Source organism: Montipora capricornis, chromosome 5 (genome assembly GCF_036669925.1).
Source record: "Montipora capricornis isolate CH-2021 chromosome 5, ASM3666992v2, whole genome shotgun sequence".
NCBI lineage: Eukaryota > Metazoa > Cnidaria > Anthozoa > Scleractinia > Acroporidae > Montipora > Montipora capricornis.
Window position 1 is genome coordinate 18,411,881 of NC_090887.1, and position 17,931 is coordinate 18,429,811.

The following is a 17,931-nucleotide window of genomic DNA, read 5'->3' on the forward strand; positions in this document are numbered from 1 at the left end:
AGTACTATTATGTGGCTCGTGTTTGTAGCCGATATAACGCGCGCTCTGATTGGCTAATTGTGACTGAATTGTAGGGCATTATTCTCCCGTAATGCCCACGGGCCGATTACGGGCTTGCAAAAACAAAGCAAAAAGTAATTAAAAAGCCATATAATAAACTACTTACAAACCGAGCCCTCGGTCGCTTTTGTACGGACCTCGCTGCGCTCGGTCCGTACTGCCACGACCTCGGGCCAGAATCCCCCAGTACGGCCCCCGCGCTCGGTTAGTAAGAAGTTAATAATAATAAAAATAGAACTTTATTTTCACACGATAATGTTTAAAGCTGAATATAGCTTGTGGGGTTGTGCATAAATGAAATCAAATCAAATTAATACAAATCAATATAAATATATTGGCCACTTTACATACCATCTTGAGCAGTGGTGAAGTTTGTTGCCAACGTTGGTACACCATCTTTAATTGTAAAAGCCAACACTAGGACAATATAGTTCGTATACGCCTCTAGACCTTCCAAATTAAAGGTCATCGCTTCGTCCGCTACACTCCTTTTTCGACGAGATCGTTGAGTTTCATTGACATTAATGACAAGGGTTGTCCAGGTGGCGCTTAGAGATTCAGTTTTCTTGTATTTGACTTTGTATCCACGAAGCTTTCCATTGATAAAGAACTGATGCACTGGTGTCCATTCAAGCGTCAGTTCCGAAGAAGTCGAGCGTTGAAAAGTAAAGTTTCTTGGAGGTTGACTTGGAGCTAAGTCGCAAGAAAAAAAATATGAAATACCACTAATAAAGGCATTGATAGCTCATGCAAGAGACATGACAATACGGATTTTGAATTATCGGAAGACTGCTTTCCATTAAAATATTTAGATCGAGCCCTTCTTCAAATATTGCACTTTCCAGTTCTGGCTATTTCACCAAGTCACTCTTATAATATGAAGAGACTAAGTAAAAGACATGTACAAACGCGCATTTGGCAAGTTTAAAGCTGCAGAAAAAAATGGGGCAATCAGAAAGTTCGGGTGGTTTTCGAAGACAGAGCAATTTTTGCCCAAACGTACCGTCTTCCTGCGTAGTCACGCTGATTGTATCTGTAATTTTTCCCTCCCAGGTGCTTGTAGAACCAAAAACTTGAAATTCATAACTCGTAAACGGTTTCAAGAAACCCAAGTTTACATTTGTCGTGGAAGAATTAAAGGTAAGGTTACGCCGCACTCCTCTTAGAAGATCAACGACTTCCAAGCGATATTCGGCGATTGGTTCCATCAACTCTGGCGGCTTCCAAGACAAACCTACGCTTGATGAACTTGCTGTGATATTGGTGACATTTACAGGGTCCACCATCAAGACTGAAACGAAGACATGTTTGGGGATATGTATAAGAAATCGAATGTACCCGAGTATGTTTCGTGATTCAGTAATAGGCACGGGTGATACTTTCAAAGTTCTCAAAATTGCCGTAGCCGAGTTGCAAGTTGAGAACTTTCACAACATCACGAGTAGCCACAAATCATGAAATGCGCAAGCAAGTTATTATATGCTGATCAAAATGACTCCATTGCTGTGTTTCTATAGCACCTCCGTATTGAACGCTATAACTTGTTTATGCATTCGTCATTGGCTGTTTTTATACTGGAGACGCATAGAGCGAGTTTCAATCGAGTGTTGTAAAACCAAAACCAAAGTAATTACTTTGGCCAATCAAAAAGGACAATCAAGTAAACCAATCAAAACTCGAAGTAATTACACCTAGCCGACACAAAGCGCGGGAAAATGTGAACGCGCGAGCCACGATGGGTTTTGGTTTCACTTCTGATTCGTACCAGAACCCTACAGGTTTTGCTTGTCTCATGCAAATTAGAGCTGTTGTTATTTTTACCCCGCTGGGAATACAAATTTTAAATAACAAAAGAAAAACAAACTGAATTCTGGTAGTTGTAGTCAAATGACGCTATCGTGAAAGTTGCTTATTATGTGTCTCTCGTGTTATTCGTCCAGTGTAAAGACGGGACGAGCTACATGCGACGCATTATCCGTATGAACGAACTTTGGCAAACATTTGTTGTTTGTCTGGTTTTGCGTTACTAGTATAAAGACGGGCACAAGACGTATTATCCGTTTGGATGAATAATGTTCCCTTGTGCGTCGTTCCAGTCGCGCAACGAAAGATGGTTCATCTAGACGGATAATGCTTCTCTACTACTAAAACGGCCATTCGCTCATCAGAAAAATGTGGTGAATTCTGTTGAGTACTGTACACGATGATTATTGATAGAACTAGTGTAAAAGCACTTATCGCGTTCAGACGAGGTGGTATCACAACATATACCGTGTTTATACCGGTCTATAACATCCTCAAGAGGTGAAGAAAACATGAAGTTTGAAATGCGATGCTCACATATTATGGCAGAATTTAGTTTAAAGTGAATCAACTTTAACACTTATTTTTGCTATTCCGAGCGATGTCAAATTGTCAAATACGAAAAATGGCTCGTGTAGACGACTCGTGACATAAAAGGTGACAAATTTTTGCCTCTCAGTGACCGCCATTTGAGAACGATCAGGCAACCTCACCTTCTTTCTGCTTTATCTCTGCTGTCCAAAGGCATTGCCGACCCACTTAACTGCGAATTGTCAAGAATTATTTGTTGTGCTATCTGCGCGATCAAGTGTATTTGCCACATAAAATTGTCACATAAAAACTGCTTGTGTGGGCGGGCGTTTTTTTGCCCTGAAAGTATCGTTTTCGAGAACCCCGTTTTTGTTGATCGCCATCTTGGATCGCCAGTCGTGCTTGAATGAATTCGAACAAAACGGAGCAAGCAAATCCTATTATAACGCGTCTTCATGTTTAAAAGGAAGGAAACGCAAATCGATTTTCAAGGTTGCTAACAGAATTCATGTTGTCATACGTACCATAATTGCAAGAGTAGAGTTCCACTCTCATGCACGCCCAACTGTGCCAAGCCTTTGGCAAAATGCGAACGTAGCGGGCCTTGATGACTGGAATGAGCACATTTACTGCAATTGTGTTTCTATCCCAGTTACCCTGAAAGTACTGTGGAAAGGGGTGTAGAGATTAAGTCTTGGTAACACTACAAACTCATTCGCAGGGCCAAGGTGCATACGGGAAGCGATTGCAAGGACAGAACGAAAAGATTTTAAAAGTTACAAAAAGTCTCGAACGAAAAATGATACTGACCTTGATAACTGCAGATTGCCTATACTCTTTAAGAAACAGCCGAGAATCACGGCTATAGTTCAAAGAATAATTTGTGACCCAGTAATCCTCATCAAATCGTCCTTGAGTTGCTATCTTTGTGATTGTCACCGCCGCCACAAGATCGATTTGAAGCCACGGTTCGGTGTCATAAAAAGCTGCACTCCAAGCTCCGCGGTAGTTCAAGCGAGCATTTTTTGTATCATTAAGGTTTGATGACGCAGTAATCTGACGGTTGCTAATACTCCCGTTCTCCATGCCAAGGGCTCGGCAGGCTGCGTTCAAAATAACAAATTATGCCGAAATGAGTGTGATAAGATTATCACAGTTGGATAAAGAAATTAATAGTTTGTTGTTCTCTTATTTATTTGTTTGAGCAGGTTGAGGTTTTGGCAACTGTTCAGCTGATGTGGACAATACCCACCCACCTATACACTCCCAAAGGACAGCCACAACACCTGGGACCCCATCCCCTACTCTTCTCAAATATTGTGTGGGTTTTTGCATGTAACGTCCCAAAGGGAACTTACGAGCATGAAAGATATTTGAGAAACGGGGCCCACGGTTTATAGTCCTTATGTGAGAAGATTGGAAAGTCTAACCATTTGCAGATGAAATGACAAAGGCAGCACTTAACCTCAGACATTTTAAGATCCTGAGTGTTGATCCGGCCAGGGTTCGAACCCGCAACCTCCCGCGTAACAGCCCGATGCTCAACCAAGCAGGCTTGGGTGGGCTTCGACCCTCTAACCCTGCGATTGCGCTCTGCAATCCTCTTAGCTATCGAGCCCGAGCAGGAGGTGCTATCTCCCATAAGAGGTTCCCGGTGGCTCAGTTGGTTGAGCACCGGGCTGCCATGCGGGAGGCCGTGAGTGCGTCTCCGGCCGGAACAACACTCAGGGTCTTTAAATAAATGAGGAGAAAGTGCTGCCTTTGTAATTACATCGGCAAATGGTTACACTTTCAAGTCTTCTCGGATAAGGACGATAAGCCGGAGGTCCCCTCTCACAAATAACTTCCATATTCATTAGTTCCCTGTGGGACGTTAAAGAACCCACACACTATTCGAGAAGAGTAGAAGTTCCCGGTGTTGTGGCTGTCCTCTGTGTGTATATGGGTGGGTGGGTATAGCAGGTCCACATCAGCTGAATAGCTGCCAAAACTTCAACCTGCTCGAACAAAAAATAAATAACAAAAAATAACAAAATAACAATGAAATGAAATGGCATACATTTGAACTGCGGAATGATATGGACATAACAAATTATGAGCAATCAAATCTTTGATGACAACCAAAGATTTTAGATGTCTGCCAAATGTTAGCCATGGGCTCTGGGTTCCATTGAGATGAATGAGAAAAAAAAGGAAAACCTTTTTTTTTGTTCCTAAAAGGTTATTGGACAAAAAGAGCGGACAGTCGATTTACGTATTTTATCGGTTGTTTAGGAGTTCTTCTTTGCTTGATGACGTTTTCTTGATTATAGAAGACCTTGGGAAGAGAGAATGTTTTACTTTTTTACAACTTACCACCAATATTAGTTTGAACTGTCATGTATTCACTGACGTTTCCCCTTCCTTTTGATGTATAGCCAGCAATACTTAATTTGTAAACCTTTGCCTTTTCCAGACCTTGGATTACGATGTTAAAACTATTGCTACAGGTATATAGATATCCATGTCTGTTTGAACGACCCTCAATCTTCACGCCGTAAGCCTTGATAACTCCACCTGAATACTTCTGTGGGACAGCTTTCCATGTCACCGTGACACTGTTGAAATTCGTGCTGTGTGCCAATATTATCGGAGGTGGTTGGCTTGGAACTGATATAAAAAAGCATGGCAAATCAATCTACCTATCAATCGATGGTCGGTCCATCGATCGATCAATTAATCAAGCTAGCAATCAATCAATCAATCAATCAATCAATCAATCGAATGGAAAGTGGGACACCGTTCAAAGGAAACAATGCAGTCTATCAGTCCTTTAGTCAGTCAATCAGTCGGTCAATCACAAATTCAAACTATCGGACGTCTCTTACCACTCTCTGCCGATCGAACCTCAACCTCTGGACTTGACGGACCTTGACCGGCGACAGTGACGGCAGCTACCGCAATTGTGTACAGTGTGTAAATTTTCAGGTTTTGCAGTTCCACTCGCGTTTTATTTGCAGTGACTGTCAGTTTCTGTTGAATGCCAGAAGGTTGAGCCACATAAACAATATGATAACCTTGAATAACCCCACGCTGATGATTAACGGGAACTGGACTCCACGTTACGATGATGTCTTCGAACTCGCCGAGAAAGCCATCAACGTTTAAAGGAAATGATGTGGGCACTGAAATCATTAAAAAAACAAACTTGTATCATTAAATTGATAAACAGAGTGTGTCAATATTATCGGAGGTGGTTGGCTTGGAACTGATATAAAAAAGCATGGCAAATCAATCTACCTATCAATCGATGGTCGGTCCATCGATCGATCAATTAATCAATCAATCAATCAATCAATCAATCGAATGGAAAGTGGGACACCGTTCAAAGGAAACAATGCAGTCCATCAGTCCTTTAGTCAGTCAATCAGTCGGTCAATCACAAATTCAAACTATCGGACGTCTCTTACCACTCTCTGCCGATCGAACCTCAACCTCTGGACTTGACGGACCTTGACCGGCGACAGTGACGGCAGCTACCGCAATTGTGTACAGTGTGTAAATTTTCAGGTTTTGCAGTTCCACTCGCGTTTTATTTGCAGTGACTGTCAGTTTCTGTTGAATGCCAGAAGGTTGAGCCACATAAACAATATGATAACCTTGAATAACCCCACGCTGATGATTAACGGGAACTGGACTCCACGTTACGATGATGTCTTCGAACTTGCCGAGGAAGCCATCAACGTTTAAAGGAGATGATGTGGGCACTGAAATCATAAAAAAAACAAACTTGTATCATTGAATTGATAAACAGACCGCCGGCAGCCTTTTCATTCTCCTACGTTACGTAAACAGTAGCATGTTGTGCGAGAATACCAGGAAGCCCGAACCTACGGTGCGCGAACTAGTACTTTCTAAAGTGGGACCAAAATTGCCCTGTTTACATTTCCACTCTCGCGTTGGATCCGCCGATATAAGACAAATACTTGCAGCCTAATTAAATCAGGAAACCCAAAAATAGAGCAGTTTTCAATTGAGTGTCGTAAAACCAAAACCAAAGTAATTACTTTGGCCAATCAAAAAGGTCTAAATCCAATCAAAACTCGAAGTAATTACACGTAGCCGACACAAAACGCGGGAAACTGTGCACGCGTAAGCCACGATTGGTTTTGGTTTCACTTCTGATTGGTTGAAAAAGTGGCGCGAGAACTTTGAACCAATCACTGAGTGAAGTAATCATAGAGCAGTTTTCAAATGAGTGTCGTAAAACCAAACCAAAGTAATTACTTTGGCCAATCAAAAAGGTCGAAGACAATCCAGTTAACCAATCAAAACTCGAAGTAATTACACGTAGCCGACACAAAGCACGGGGAAATGTGCACGCGCAAGAAACGATTGGCCAGGTTTTTGTTTCACTTCTGATTGGTTGAGAAAGTGGCGCGAGAACTTTGAACCAATCACCGAGTGAAGTAATCATAAACCAAAGTAATTAACTAATTACTTTCGACACTCAATCGAAAACCACTCTAAACAAGCAACAACTGTATCAATGTTTTCCCTTACAGCCATCCTTTGTTCGTGCCAAGATCTCCTCGCTTACTTTTCCTGTGCCCTCGAGGGTGTGGGGCCTGACACTAATTGCGTACCAGGAATACGGCTGAAGATTCCTAATCTCATATAATGGAGACCACTGTTCCACCATGACGTTATGTTTTTCCTCTGATTCATTCAAGCGATAGAAAATCTCAACCCCGGAATAAATGCCATGTGTTAGGTCTTGAGGCTCGCTCCAGGAGACGGATAAAGTGGTATTAGTTATCTTTTGGGTTGTAACAAGAAGAGGTTGGATGTAAACTGCAGAAAGTCAATAACACATATAAGTCATATGGAAAACAAACCTCGTTGCCAGGGTCTCTCTTCTCTCAACGACAATAGAGACCCTGGGAACGAGGTTGAAAGAAAACACGATAGAACTGAAAAGAAACAATGTTGAGAACTGGTCAGCCCTTACTCAGGTAATCTAGTCTTTGGTTTTTAGTTTCCGAGCAAAGGCCTCAGAATAAAAAAAAACACTGAATGGCACAAACAGCGCCAACCGACAAACGGAAGTTGCATGCCTAATACAACCCTTGTTTTGCGCTTAATAATCAAATAAAGTTAAAACATACATAGAATCCATGCGCCCAAATCTGGTTCATCGTCGTAATCGTTTTTACGTGCGTATCCGCTAAAACAACGAAAGCTCGCTGTCAAGAGCTTGTCCGGCTTAAACCTTGTTGTAATGAGGTACTCTTGGCAATAATACAGTTTGATAATCAGTGCCCAGGCACCAAACATGAAGATCATAGGCGCTGACCAACTATATATAAAGCTCCGTTCTGAACTGAAATAATTGGCCGTTTAAACAACGTGACCGACCTCCCTTCAGGGGGGCAAATCCTGGTTTGCTTACCGTCATTTGCTTCCATGGCAACAAGTTTAACCGGGATGCTACCCAGCATGCTTTGGTCCTTGAGGCTTGTCTCAAGTGGCTCGATTTCATCGTATCCAGTCCCCTTAAATTTCACTGTGAAGTTGACGGCCAGATCGGCTAAACTCCTGAAGAGAAGAAATGTCTTTTTCAATAGCAGTGGGCCGTTGGGGTATGTATATTTAAAAAATATTTTCTTTTTAAATATTCTTGCTCTTTGGCCATTTCAACTTAATCAAAAACATAAAACAAACAGAGGCTACGAACATGATGATAAAGCGCATATTACTTTTGACTTGACGTTTCGTATGCTACAACATACATCTTCAGAAGTGACGGTTGTAGCACACGAAACGTCAAAACAAAAGTAAAATGCGCTTTATCATTATCTTTGTAGCCGCTGTTTGTTTTATGTTTTTGATAAAGGCCCTGGGAACTAGGTTGTAGGGCGTGGTAACTTCATCCTCGTTCCCAGGGTCTCCATTGTCGTCTCTCCTCATCAACAAAGAGGCCCTGGGAACGACGTTGTGTTAACCTGAGGTTAGCTACTTAAAGTGCCCCTGCTACCAAAAAATCAATTCATATTTTTCCTTGCATTTCAAACCTATGTCAACAAAACACTAAGTGAACCACGTTTTACGTATTGATTTCCAAAAGACACCTCTTCATTTTAACTGTAATTTTCCTATTTAATGGTCCGCCATTACTAACATTATGTTCTTGCGAGAGCTGGATCGAGGAGAAAATGACGTCAAAGGCTCACTTGTTTAAGAGTGCAATACGTGTGTACGCCGCAGAATTAATATGCAGCACGGGGGTTTTGGGCTTTCAGACTTTTAAATTCACGCTTTGAATATATAATAAGCTGCGTTCACACGCTGCAATCTTAAGCTAGTAAGCTAGTGCGCCTCTCACGTCACTTTTCCCTGGATCCAACCGTTTGAGGTCCAATCGTTCAGTTTTGAACGTGCGTAATGGCGCACCGTGAAATCCAAAACTTACACTCAAAGTAAAAGGCCTTTGGATCCAAATCAAAGCTCAGTTTTGCCAGTCAGGTCTAACGCAAACAAACTTTCAAAATCTGAGGGAAAAAAGGAAGTGGTTTTTTTTTTTATCACAGGGGCACTTTAAGATTTAAGACCCTGAAGGGGGCCAGAAGGGCGGATTAGCTGGAGACACACATCTCAACATTTCTTGATCGCCAAAGGCTGCAGTTCTTGCTAAACAAAGGTAGAACTGTGTAAGGACGTGTTGAGGCTCAAAGGTCGTCGCGTGCTCTGGGAACATCTCACTTTCGTCTTCACACAGAAATGTTCAACGAGCATTGACACAAAATGTATATCAAAGTGTGAAAAAACCTATTTTATTTCTTTTATCAGAACTTTATGTTATCAATGATTTCATTCAGTAACTGATTATTGAGATCTGCAAGTTGAAGCTCCTCTTACCAGAACAAAAAGTTGTCGATTCTTGAAATTGAAGGTTCCTTGAGAAGGCGTTTGATCTGGTGCAAACAAAGATCCCACTCTTTCAAGATTAGCAGGTTTAGAATTACATTTTCAGACAGTACGGCTCGTATGACTTCATCGGGTGTGCTTTACTGCGCAATTGGATTCATTGGTAAATAATTCGTTGACACAATCTCCTTCATCCTTGAAAGGAGAGTTTTTTCAAAAATTTGAAATTGTGCAAGTAAGCCAGACAAATAAAGCAATCATGAAGCAAAGCAAAAACACGCAACCGGCGCAAAGCGCGGGAAAACACACGCAAAACAGTTACTCACGTTCGATTGGCTGACATCGTGGTGGGAGATTTTCAGGTATCAGCCAATCAACAAGTGAAGAAATAATGCAAAAACAATATAAGGTAGAAATTAAATGGGAAATGTAAGGTGGCTCAAACCAGTTTCAACGCTTCCAAGTGATCGGCACCACAACGTTGTATCATGTATTAGCAGTATTGTGGTACCAAATGAGACACGAATTTTTGCTGAACAAGAGACAGTCATTGTTGTGACGTAATATGTCACCGTGGCAACAGGCAAGCCCCGTAAAAAACACCCCTTACTTTGTCTTGAGTTGCTTATATCTCAAAAACGAACTCTGGGGCCACCATTTTTCATTTCTGAAAAGTAATCAGAGGGGCAAGATGAAACTTTCTGCAAGTTTAAAAAAATTCTGTCTAGCGGATTCAGAGCCATCTTAATTCTGTGATTTTTTAAGGTGGCTCTGAATCTGCTTGACAGAATTCTTTTAAAGTTTGCCGAAAGTTTCATCGTGGCCTTCCAATCTCTTTTCAGCAATAAAAAAGGGTGGTCACCGAGTTCGTTTTTGAGATATGAGCAACTAAATCCAAAATATAGGATGTTTTTTCTGGGCTTTCCCGTTGCTAAGGTAACTTATTGCATCACAATAATGCAACACATCTTGTTTGGAGATATTCGGGTTTTTTCTAACCGATGTGGTGCCAATGACTAACCTCTCTCTCCAGCCAAGATGTTTTGTTTTGAAACATGGCCGATTCTCTGTTCATCAACTCTGGTTGCAAGGTCTCTCCAATTATCTCCAAACTTACATTGATGTGAAGGTTAGCAGCACCTAAGGATAAAGCAATGAAAACTTGTTATCTTTGGATCGGCAGATTCAAGGAACGGCATCTAGAGTGTCCTAATCTATTATTATCAATGACAGGTCGTCAGTAATATCCGATAAAGGTCACCGATGCATCTATTCTAGAACGAACTCAAAGACGTTAACGGGATTGTACCCCTCTGCTCTAAGAGAGGAAGTCTTTTTTAAGGGGAAGGGGGAAATTCTCCTTTCATACTTGAAATGCATCGTTTCGAAATTTGAACGACTCCGTAAGAAGTCGCTTTCAAGTTCAGCCCGTTAAATTCTAAACTTATTTCCCTTGAAGGTCGTGTAGTTAAACTCGAGGGTGTGAAATGAGTTACCTTTGTAAAACTTGAACAATTTTTCAACCTGCAAATCTGTCAGCGTCTTTTTCCAAACCACAAAGTCATCAAACTTGGCTGTAGGAAGCTGACTTGAACCGAGAAAAATGTTTTTATCACCTCGCGATACGTTTCGATCCTGACAATTTCGTACCACACTCGCCTCGGTGAGTAAGTACCCATTGCGGTATATTTTGAACTTATTAGGCCAACCGCTCTTTGAGTATACCAAATGTGTCCATACTCGTTGGGGAACGCCAAACGTAAACGAACATGACCTAAAAGAAGCTCTCAGTAGAAGCGTGAGTTCTTCTCTGCTTCCATTGTCCTGAGAAAGATGTATTCCCTTTTCGTCTTCACGGCCAACAGAGAGGAACGTCTGTGCAATACCAGGTCCTTTGCTTTGATATTTAATCCACAGGCTTATTGTGCCTTCTTTATTTACTGGCTGAGTGAATACATCGGCCTGATCAACGCCAATTCGGATGTGCCCTGCACCCCCGGATGCTTGTACGGCTCGGCCTCGAACTCCTGCAGTTTGTTTAAGGGCGCCACGATTGGATTGAGCCCATATTTGACCATGTTCGTCCTTGATGTTGTGGACATCATCGAACGTCCATAAATATTCGGAATCGGACAAGAGGTCATCAACTTCAAAAAGGTTGTACGTTTGTGCAAAAAAATCAGTTGCTGTTAATAGAAAGTAAAAGACTATCTTGCAGGACTTAGGTTCACAAGAAAGCAAGGCAAGGGAGACAAAAGAGTCATGGTTGATATCTAGGAAGTCAAGACCGTAGTGTCCGAACGCAAAAAAAAAGGGAAAATGATAACAATTATGACTCAATAAATATGGTAACTACATCTGTATTTCAACCTTCCTGGCCCTGTGGCAAGATTTCAAGATTTCGCCTCACTCCTTCAGAACCATGACAACGGAACCACAGTCGTTGACGTCAGATTCAGGAATGGAGTGAGGTCACCTGACAGAAGGCAGGTCATAAGTTGAAAAGAAACGACCATCTTGTAACCCGCAATTTTGGACGTGAGTTCCTCAAAGAAAATTTTAGAAATAAGGGAAAATGACCCAGAATTGATCAAAACAATGGATCACCGTTCAAGTTCCGCGAGAAGGCTGTTATTTGAGTACGTGTTCTGCTCTTACCAAATTTTAATAAACTTACTTTCAGTCAATTAAGCCATTGTCTACACTCGATGACACGGAATAGCGATTAGTGCGCTTAAACTTAAGCAACGAAGACGGAAGCGGGTATTGAGAACGCCAAAAAAACAACCGGCTTTTGGTACATGCATTTGCCTTCTTCCGGAGGCAAGAACATGACAAGGTAAAATCTGAAGGTACGTGGAGAACATGGGCACACACCAGTGAATTGCTTCCTTTCCTCCGTTCTCCGTTTCCTCCTCCTTCGTGGATTCTCTTCAGCTACACTATCCGACTTCAAATCATGAAGTTTTTGTGATAGCGAGAGGTTGCATTTTTGGGAAGTTGCTTATTTTCAAATTAAAACAACAAGCGAGTGAAACGCGCTGTACGATAATGTTATTTAATTTACTGCATACGAATACACCGTCGTCTCCACATTAACAGAAGGTCTTACAAATAAACATAAACGTTACCATTGCACTTGTAAAACTCTGCTCTCAAAGATATGTGCTCATGCCAACTCTTGGGAAGAATACGAATAAAGCGTGTGAAGATGGCTGGATTCAGCACGTTCCAGACGATGGTGTTTCGGTCGGAGTTACCCGTAAAAACCTAACGAGAAAAAAAAGAACAAGCATACCAAATTGCAGCAAAAACAAAAGAACGCTTTGCGAAGCAACTCCCACAATTGAACAGTGTGTTTGTTTATAAGTGCACTGAGAACTGAATTCATAAGGTTCATTCCTTTCGCTTTATGCTCTATCTGCATGACCGTCCTTGAGAGGGCCTATTTCCATTCCTAGGGCTACGCTAAGACGGGAACTACGGGAACACAGAAAGCACTGAAAATAACACTCCAAGAGATATCTCTGTTGAAATATGTGCTACTCGGCCAAAGTTTGGATAAATGTATCCCTTGGGTGTCTGAGGTATGCTGTGTGCGTGTAAGAGCGTTCTATTTCCATGACGCTTGACTAACTTTCTTCTGTTTATATTGATTTAATTAAACATACCTTATCTGCGCCATTCTGTTGGAGCACTGTGAAAACACTTCCGTTCATACTGTAAGAGAGGGAATAAGTTTTTACCCACTGAGGCCAGTAATAATCAGGTCTTCCTTGAGTGGCGACCTTGCCTACGGTAACTGATTTTAGAAAGTCCACTTGTAACCACTCCTTGATTGTTAAGTGTTTAGATGACCAAGCACCAGTCCTGTTAGAAGTAGGTTGGAAGTTAAGTCTGGCGTTGCGGGCTCCATGACCACGATCATGTTCAGACGAAGCAATAATCTGTGAATCCGATATGACATTGCCTTCCATGCCCAAAGGTCTGCAACAATCTTCTGGAGCGACCGCACATGAAACTGCAATACACAAGCAGGCAGAAGTAGTCTATTTTAATATTTTCATAAAATGAACGGTTACAAAAAAGTCAGGCACTTACTTTTTTAAGTAAAATATAGCACGGAAGAATGTGTTTGTGTTTTTACACTGAAGACACCATTACACAATAAGGTTTGTCTGCGAAAACAGCAGGCGAAAGATCTCAAATGGCCTCCAGCTTTCACGACGAAAGGTTTTAAGATATTGATAAATGAATAAAAAAAAAGAAGGAACATAAGACAAAATAAAACTGAATTAAAAATGGCTTTCTATCTTATAGGACTCACATCCAATAATAGCTTTTTGTGATATTGGTTCCGCCCACGGGGGAAAGAAAATAAATTTCAACTTTCTGCACTCTTTGGGACTCAGCCAAAGCGCACGCTCAAAATATTGCACGTATATTATTAAGGGTTATCTACCTCCAAATTTTGAGCCACCTTTACTTATACGCAAAACGACAAGTGTAGAGCTGTTTTAATGTCACTCCTTTCTGTGACTTACTTTCAGATGAGGGATCCTCAAGCGTCAGGTTACAGTCCTCTTGATGGCAAATGGAATTCTTTGAAGTGTCAAAACGCCTGCGGTCGCCACTGAGCGCATCTTCATAATAGCAGCGCCATGCGCGGACTGGAGTTGAACTTGTGACGTCATACCGAGCAAACAGTCGTCCACGACAATCTGTTCGACTCGAATTCCATCTCAAATTGCAGTGTTCGTCTCTAAGAGCTTGCAACTCTGTGGTGAAAAAAAAAAAGGACCGAGGGCTAGGCATGTTAACTTTTTGTTTGGCAACAAAACTTACTCAACCTATTTCAAGCAAACATTTTTTTGCTATTATGGCAAAATAACCTTTAGAAAAACTCGTCTTTTTCCTAGAGATTTAACATCAATTTAAACAAAGGATCAGCTTCGGGGTTAAATGTAGCTATCTTTCAGTACGCAGTCACGCACTCTGAACCGACTGGAGCAAATTGGTTCCTTCATTAACATGTACGTTCTTTTGAATCACCTTGCCTCAACCTGCAAATTTCTTCGTCTCTAAACGTCGGATCGCAAACGCATTTCCGTGTGATGTGGTCACAAGCTTCATGTTCACCGCACGGAAGATCGCAGAGAGAATCTGAAAACAGAGTATTGGCACACCGGTATTCCATTATAAGTACGATGAAACATTACACACAACATCGGTCGCAAACTCCAAATTGCAACAATAATAAAAGCAAGGTGACACACGCTAACACCAATCCGGTGTGGCCAACAATCACTTTAAGGGGTGCTAAAGACATCCACCTGATATGTTAGCTACGCCATACTGACGAAACAGCTGTCCATGGCTGCTAATTGACCGGGCGAAATAATTGTGCGCATGTGTGATGTGTTGGCCACACCGGGTTGGTGTTAGCGTGTGTCACCTTGCTTTCATTATTGTTCCAAATTGCACTCTGTCGTTCAAACCCGAAAGGCGCAAAAATGGGCTCAAATGTCACAGCGGAAGAGGAGGAGAAGCGATAGTTCGTCATATTCCAATTGCGTGAAGGGCTGATCGCCCATCCACTGAAAAACTCAATTGCCTTAATTTGATGGTGGTTATCGTCCAGATGGCGCTGCACAACGCCTTTTGAACAAGGGGCTTTTTGAACCAGAAGTTATTGATGACAGTCGTTGTTTGTTTAACTATGCCAATTAAAACTATTTTCACATACCACGTTGGGTCTCTTCCGCTGAAATACAGAAGCCACTAAAGCATCAATTCCCTCACCCTCCGTTAGCTGAAATTGGAATCAATTTTCCCCTACCTCGAGGACAAAAATATTCAAAGTCAATCTGAGCTAAAGGGCTGAAACAAATTGTAAGTTCTTTTATAAGCTGAATAACTATAAAAAGGAACAGAAATGTACTTTGCGTGTGCTGATGTTTAAGCCAGAGAGTAGCAACTGAAACCACCCAGAAAATAACCCTCGACACACGAAGCGCTACCGTAGCAAGAAAATGAATAGAAAATAAACAAAAAATAAATAAATATTGAAACTTAACCTGTGTTGCCTTCTGTCTCTGCAAACGGCACACAGCCATTTTCCACATTGTGGAGCCATGATCCTCATGCACTGGAAGTGAAACCACTCTACTGGACAGTCTCTCTTTTCACGAGCAATAGTTTTACTAAATCCGGCCCCACCACAATGCCAGAGGTGGGGAAAGTGTTCAAAGTAAAAATTTTGTCTAATCCACCACCCTCACGGGTCAAATTCCCATTCAAAGGCAATGCCATTCCCTCTTTTCCTCGCCCTTGCACTACATAATGAGATTCACGTGACTTGGGGTAGGCGTCACAAAGTGACCCTCCAAACGTGACCTTAACCAAGACACTAACGAAAGACTAATGCATAAAGTTCTTAGGCTTAAAGAAACACCTTGTGACAAACTGTGGCGTGAGTAGAAAGTACCACGAATGCCATTATGCAAAAACGGTAACAATAAAATTGGAAAATTTAGCTAAGCATGCTTTACGTACATTTTACACCAACATACCTTCTAATACAAGAACCTCGAGTTCATCTGCCTGAAATGAAGGCTCTCCAGTGAAAAAGGTACCGAGGGAGTCGATACTGTTATTGCCGAACACACCCCTCGGATTTATTGTCACATTTTGAGAGTTAAAGCAAAGTTCATCGGTGTTGATACCCCAACACGGTCCTCGATCAGTGTCACCTCTAATAGATTGGTTTCCCATCCCTGGTAGCAGCATAAATTTTTCAGCATTGCCGCTTTTCACAGAAGGCTTTAAACTGAACAGGAATGATCTTGTTGACGGAATGCTTCGAGGTGGAGAATAACCTGGAATGACGATAACACACGATGACGTCTGTATTTCAGACTTATTTCCAGGAACTATGCAATTAAGGTTTTGGTGAGAAGAACACTTAAACGAACTTGCCAACGTCTGTTACAACTGAATTCTTCTGGTCTTGTTAATTCATAGTTATGCAATGATAGACCTAATCGGCTAACTCAATGTTGTACCCAATTCAAACCCTTTGGGAATAAAACGTTTTGTTCCAGGTATTTCCATATCATTTAAATATGAATGCTATATTATCATGCAAATACAATACACAAAGAATCTTTGTCCCGGGAGATTTGAATTGGGTACAACATTGAGTTAGCCGATTAGGTCTATTACAGGACTGTCATACGTGACCAGTTGTAGTCTAAAGGCTAAGATGCCCTTCGATCAAAATTAACGTATCCATGGCCTGTTTAAAATTATATAAATTTTCTCACTTTAATTTATATACAATCTAAAACGCGTATGCTAAAGAATTTGATCAATTTGGTTTAATGCCGCCATATAAAAACTCACACTACGTGTCTTCGCCTTAGTCTGCTCTCGATTTTTCTCGGTGAACAAAGGACTGAACGATGGCGTAAATTCAGGAACACGTGATTTCTGCCGTGAAGAAAAACGTGACGGATTTTACTCAATCTTCGTTACAAACCTGCAATTTGATACTTCAGGCCCTTTTGATCAGTGGGTGGAGAGTGTACCGAAAAAATGCAGGAATTAAACACCGACGAAAAATTACCATTTTCCTTGAGTCACATATTTTCTTTCAGGTATGTCATGGTTGGGAAAAAAAAGGGTAATGTTACTTAAATTTACAAGATTCAATCAATCACCGATTTGTTTTAGACAATGATCAGTTCTAACGCTTGTCATATGCGAGACTTAATTACGACAATGAGATACATCGCTGTTAATGTGAGCAGGTTTTAAGTGACTCACAATAAAAAGTAAAAAAAGTGAAATTACTTTCCCAGCTCTCGTCTGCGAAGCCTCCAAATAAGTAAGAATCTTTTCTGGCTATCGTCACTGTCGGCCCCTTGTTGTCGCATTGATTGTGGAATACGAAACTTTTCCATCCATCAACAGTAGCCCTGTAACATGGAACCCATCGCCTCTTGCAACCTGTAGACCACCGTAACCATCCCGCTAACCTTTCCTGGTGTTCAGGGATATGCCCAATTAAAGCTGATTTGAACCCTGAAAAGAAAAACAAAATATATTTTCACGTGATATAAATAACTTTGTGCCTTGTTTTCTGTTTCCTCTCCAACCTTCCGCGAGAAAGTGTACCAACCGCTCGTCAACTAAAATAAGCCTACACTTAATTGTTTTAATCATTAATCTAAATCAGTCTTATTTAAGGTCTTTTCACCTGAATATTTCCAAATTGAAAATTTCTTGACTGTAACATTTCCAACAAGCCAAAACTGAACCTCCGGCCAAGGTACAACATTCCCTGTCCAATGTTGGGAACAGGTGAGGTCTTTTATGAGAAAAAAATCGTCGATATATTCATCCCACATGCTAAAGAGAGCCAAGTTGCCTTTAAAAGCTCCGATGATTAAGTAACCATTTTCCATCCTAACATCTGCGGCAAAACCTGTTTCTGATGCTTTGATAATACCATCTTGGTATAATTTCCATATTCCACCACTGGAAGAACGGGCCATGCAAATATGATGCCATTTTCCGTCTGTCACGGCAAAACCTTCAACGTCTACAAATCTTCGAAAACAAAAACGT

The 17,931-nt window shown here is 41.3% G+C and overlaps 2 protein-coding genes and 1 long non-coding RNA gene across 3 annotated transcripts in view; all 3 read right to left on the bottom strand.

Annotated features, from left to right (window-relative positions):
* Nucleotides 1-13,053, bottom strand: part of LOC138049756 (protein sidekick-1-like) — a 25,320-nt gene extending 12,267 nt beyond the window's left edge. The window contains exons 1-13 of the mRNA XM_068896165.1: nucleotides 12,972-13,053; nucleotides 12,432-12,570; nucleotides 10,797-11,486; nucleotides 10,322-10,440; nucleotides 9,292-9,347; nucleotides 7,826-7,971; nucleotides 6,937-7,227; nucleotides 5,262-5,558; nucleotides 4,750-5,043; nucleotides 3,205-3,497; nucleotides 2,919-3,060; nucleotides 1,064-1,351; nucleotides 412-753 (exon numbers count right to left, since the gene is read on the bottom strand). Coding sequence (XP_068752266.1) covers nucleotides 412-753; nucleotides 1,064-1,351; nucleotides 2,919-3,060; nucleotides 3,205-3,497; nucleotides 4,750-5,043; nucleotides 5,262-5,558; nucleotides 6,937-7,227; nucleotides 7,826-7,971; nucleotides 9,292-9,347; nucleotides 10,322-10,440; nucleotides 10,797-11,486; nucleotides 12,432-12,570; nucleotides 12,972-13,019 — 3,145 coding nt within the window. The 5' untranslated portion in view covers nucleotides 13,020-13,053. The remainder of the gene's footprint in view (nucleotides 1-411; nucleotides 754-1,063; nucleotides 1,352-2,918; nucleotides 3,061-3,204; nucleotides 3,498-4,749; nucleotides 5,044-5,261; nucleotides 5,559-6,936; nucleotides 7,228-7,825; nucleotides 7,972-9,291; nucleotides 9,348-10,321; nucleotides 10,441-10,796; nucleotides 11,487-12,431; nucleotides 12,571-12,971) is intronic.
* On the bottom strand, nucleotides 13,043-17,330 carry LOC138048470 (uncharacterized). The gene is made up of 7 exons (XM_068894655.1): nucleotides 17,311-17,330; nucleotides 17,155-17,279; nucleotides 15,873-16,178; nucleotides 14,353-14,463; nucleotides 13,845-14,078; nucleotides 13,159-13,321; nucleotides 13,043-13,049 (listed from the first exon to the last, which is right to left on the bottom strand). The coding sequence occupies exons 1-7, from the start codon at nucleotides 17,328-17,330 to the stop codon at nucleotides 13,043-13,045; spliced, it is 966 nt and encodes a 321-aa protein (XP_068750756.1).
* Nucleotides 17,331-17,333: 3 nt separating this feature from the next.
* Nucleotides 17,334-17,931, bottom strand: part of LOC138049765 (uncharacterized) — an 8,300-nt gene continuing 7,702 nt past the window's right edge. Inside the window, exon 3 of the long non-coding RNA XR_011132440.1 lies at nucleotides 17,334-17,385. This is a non-coding gene — a long non-coding RNA (uncharacterized lncRNA). The remainder of the gene's footprint in view (nucleotides 17,386-17,931) is intronic.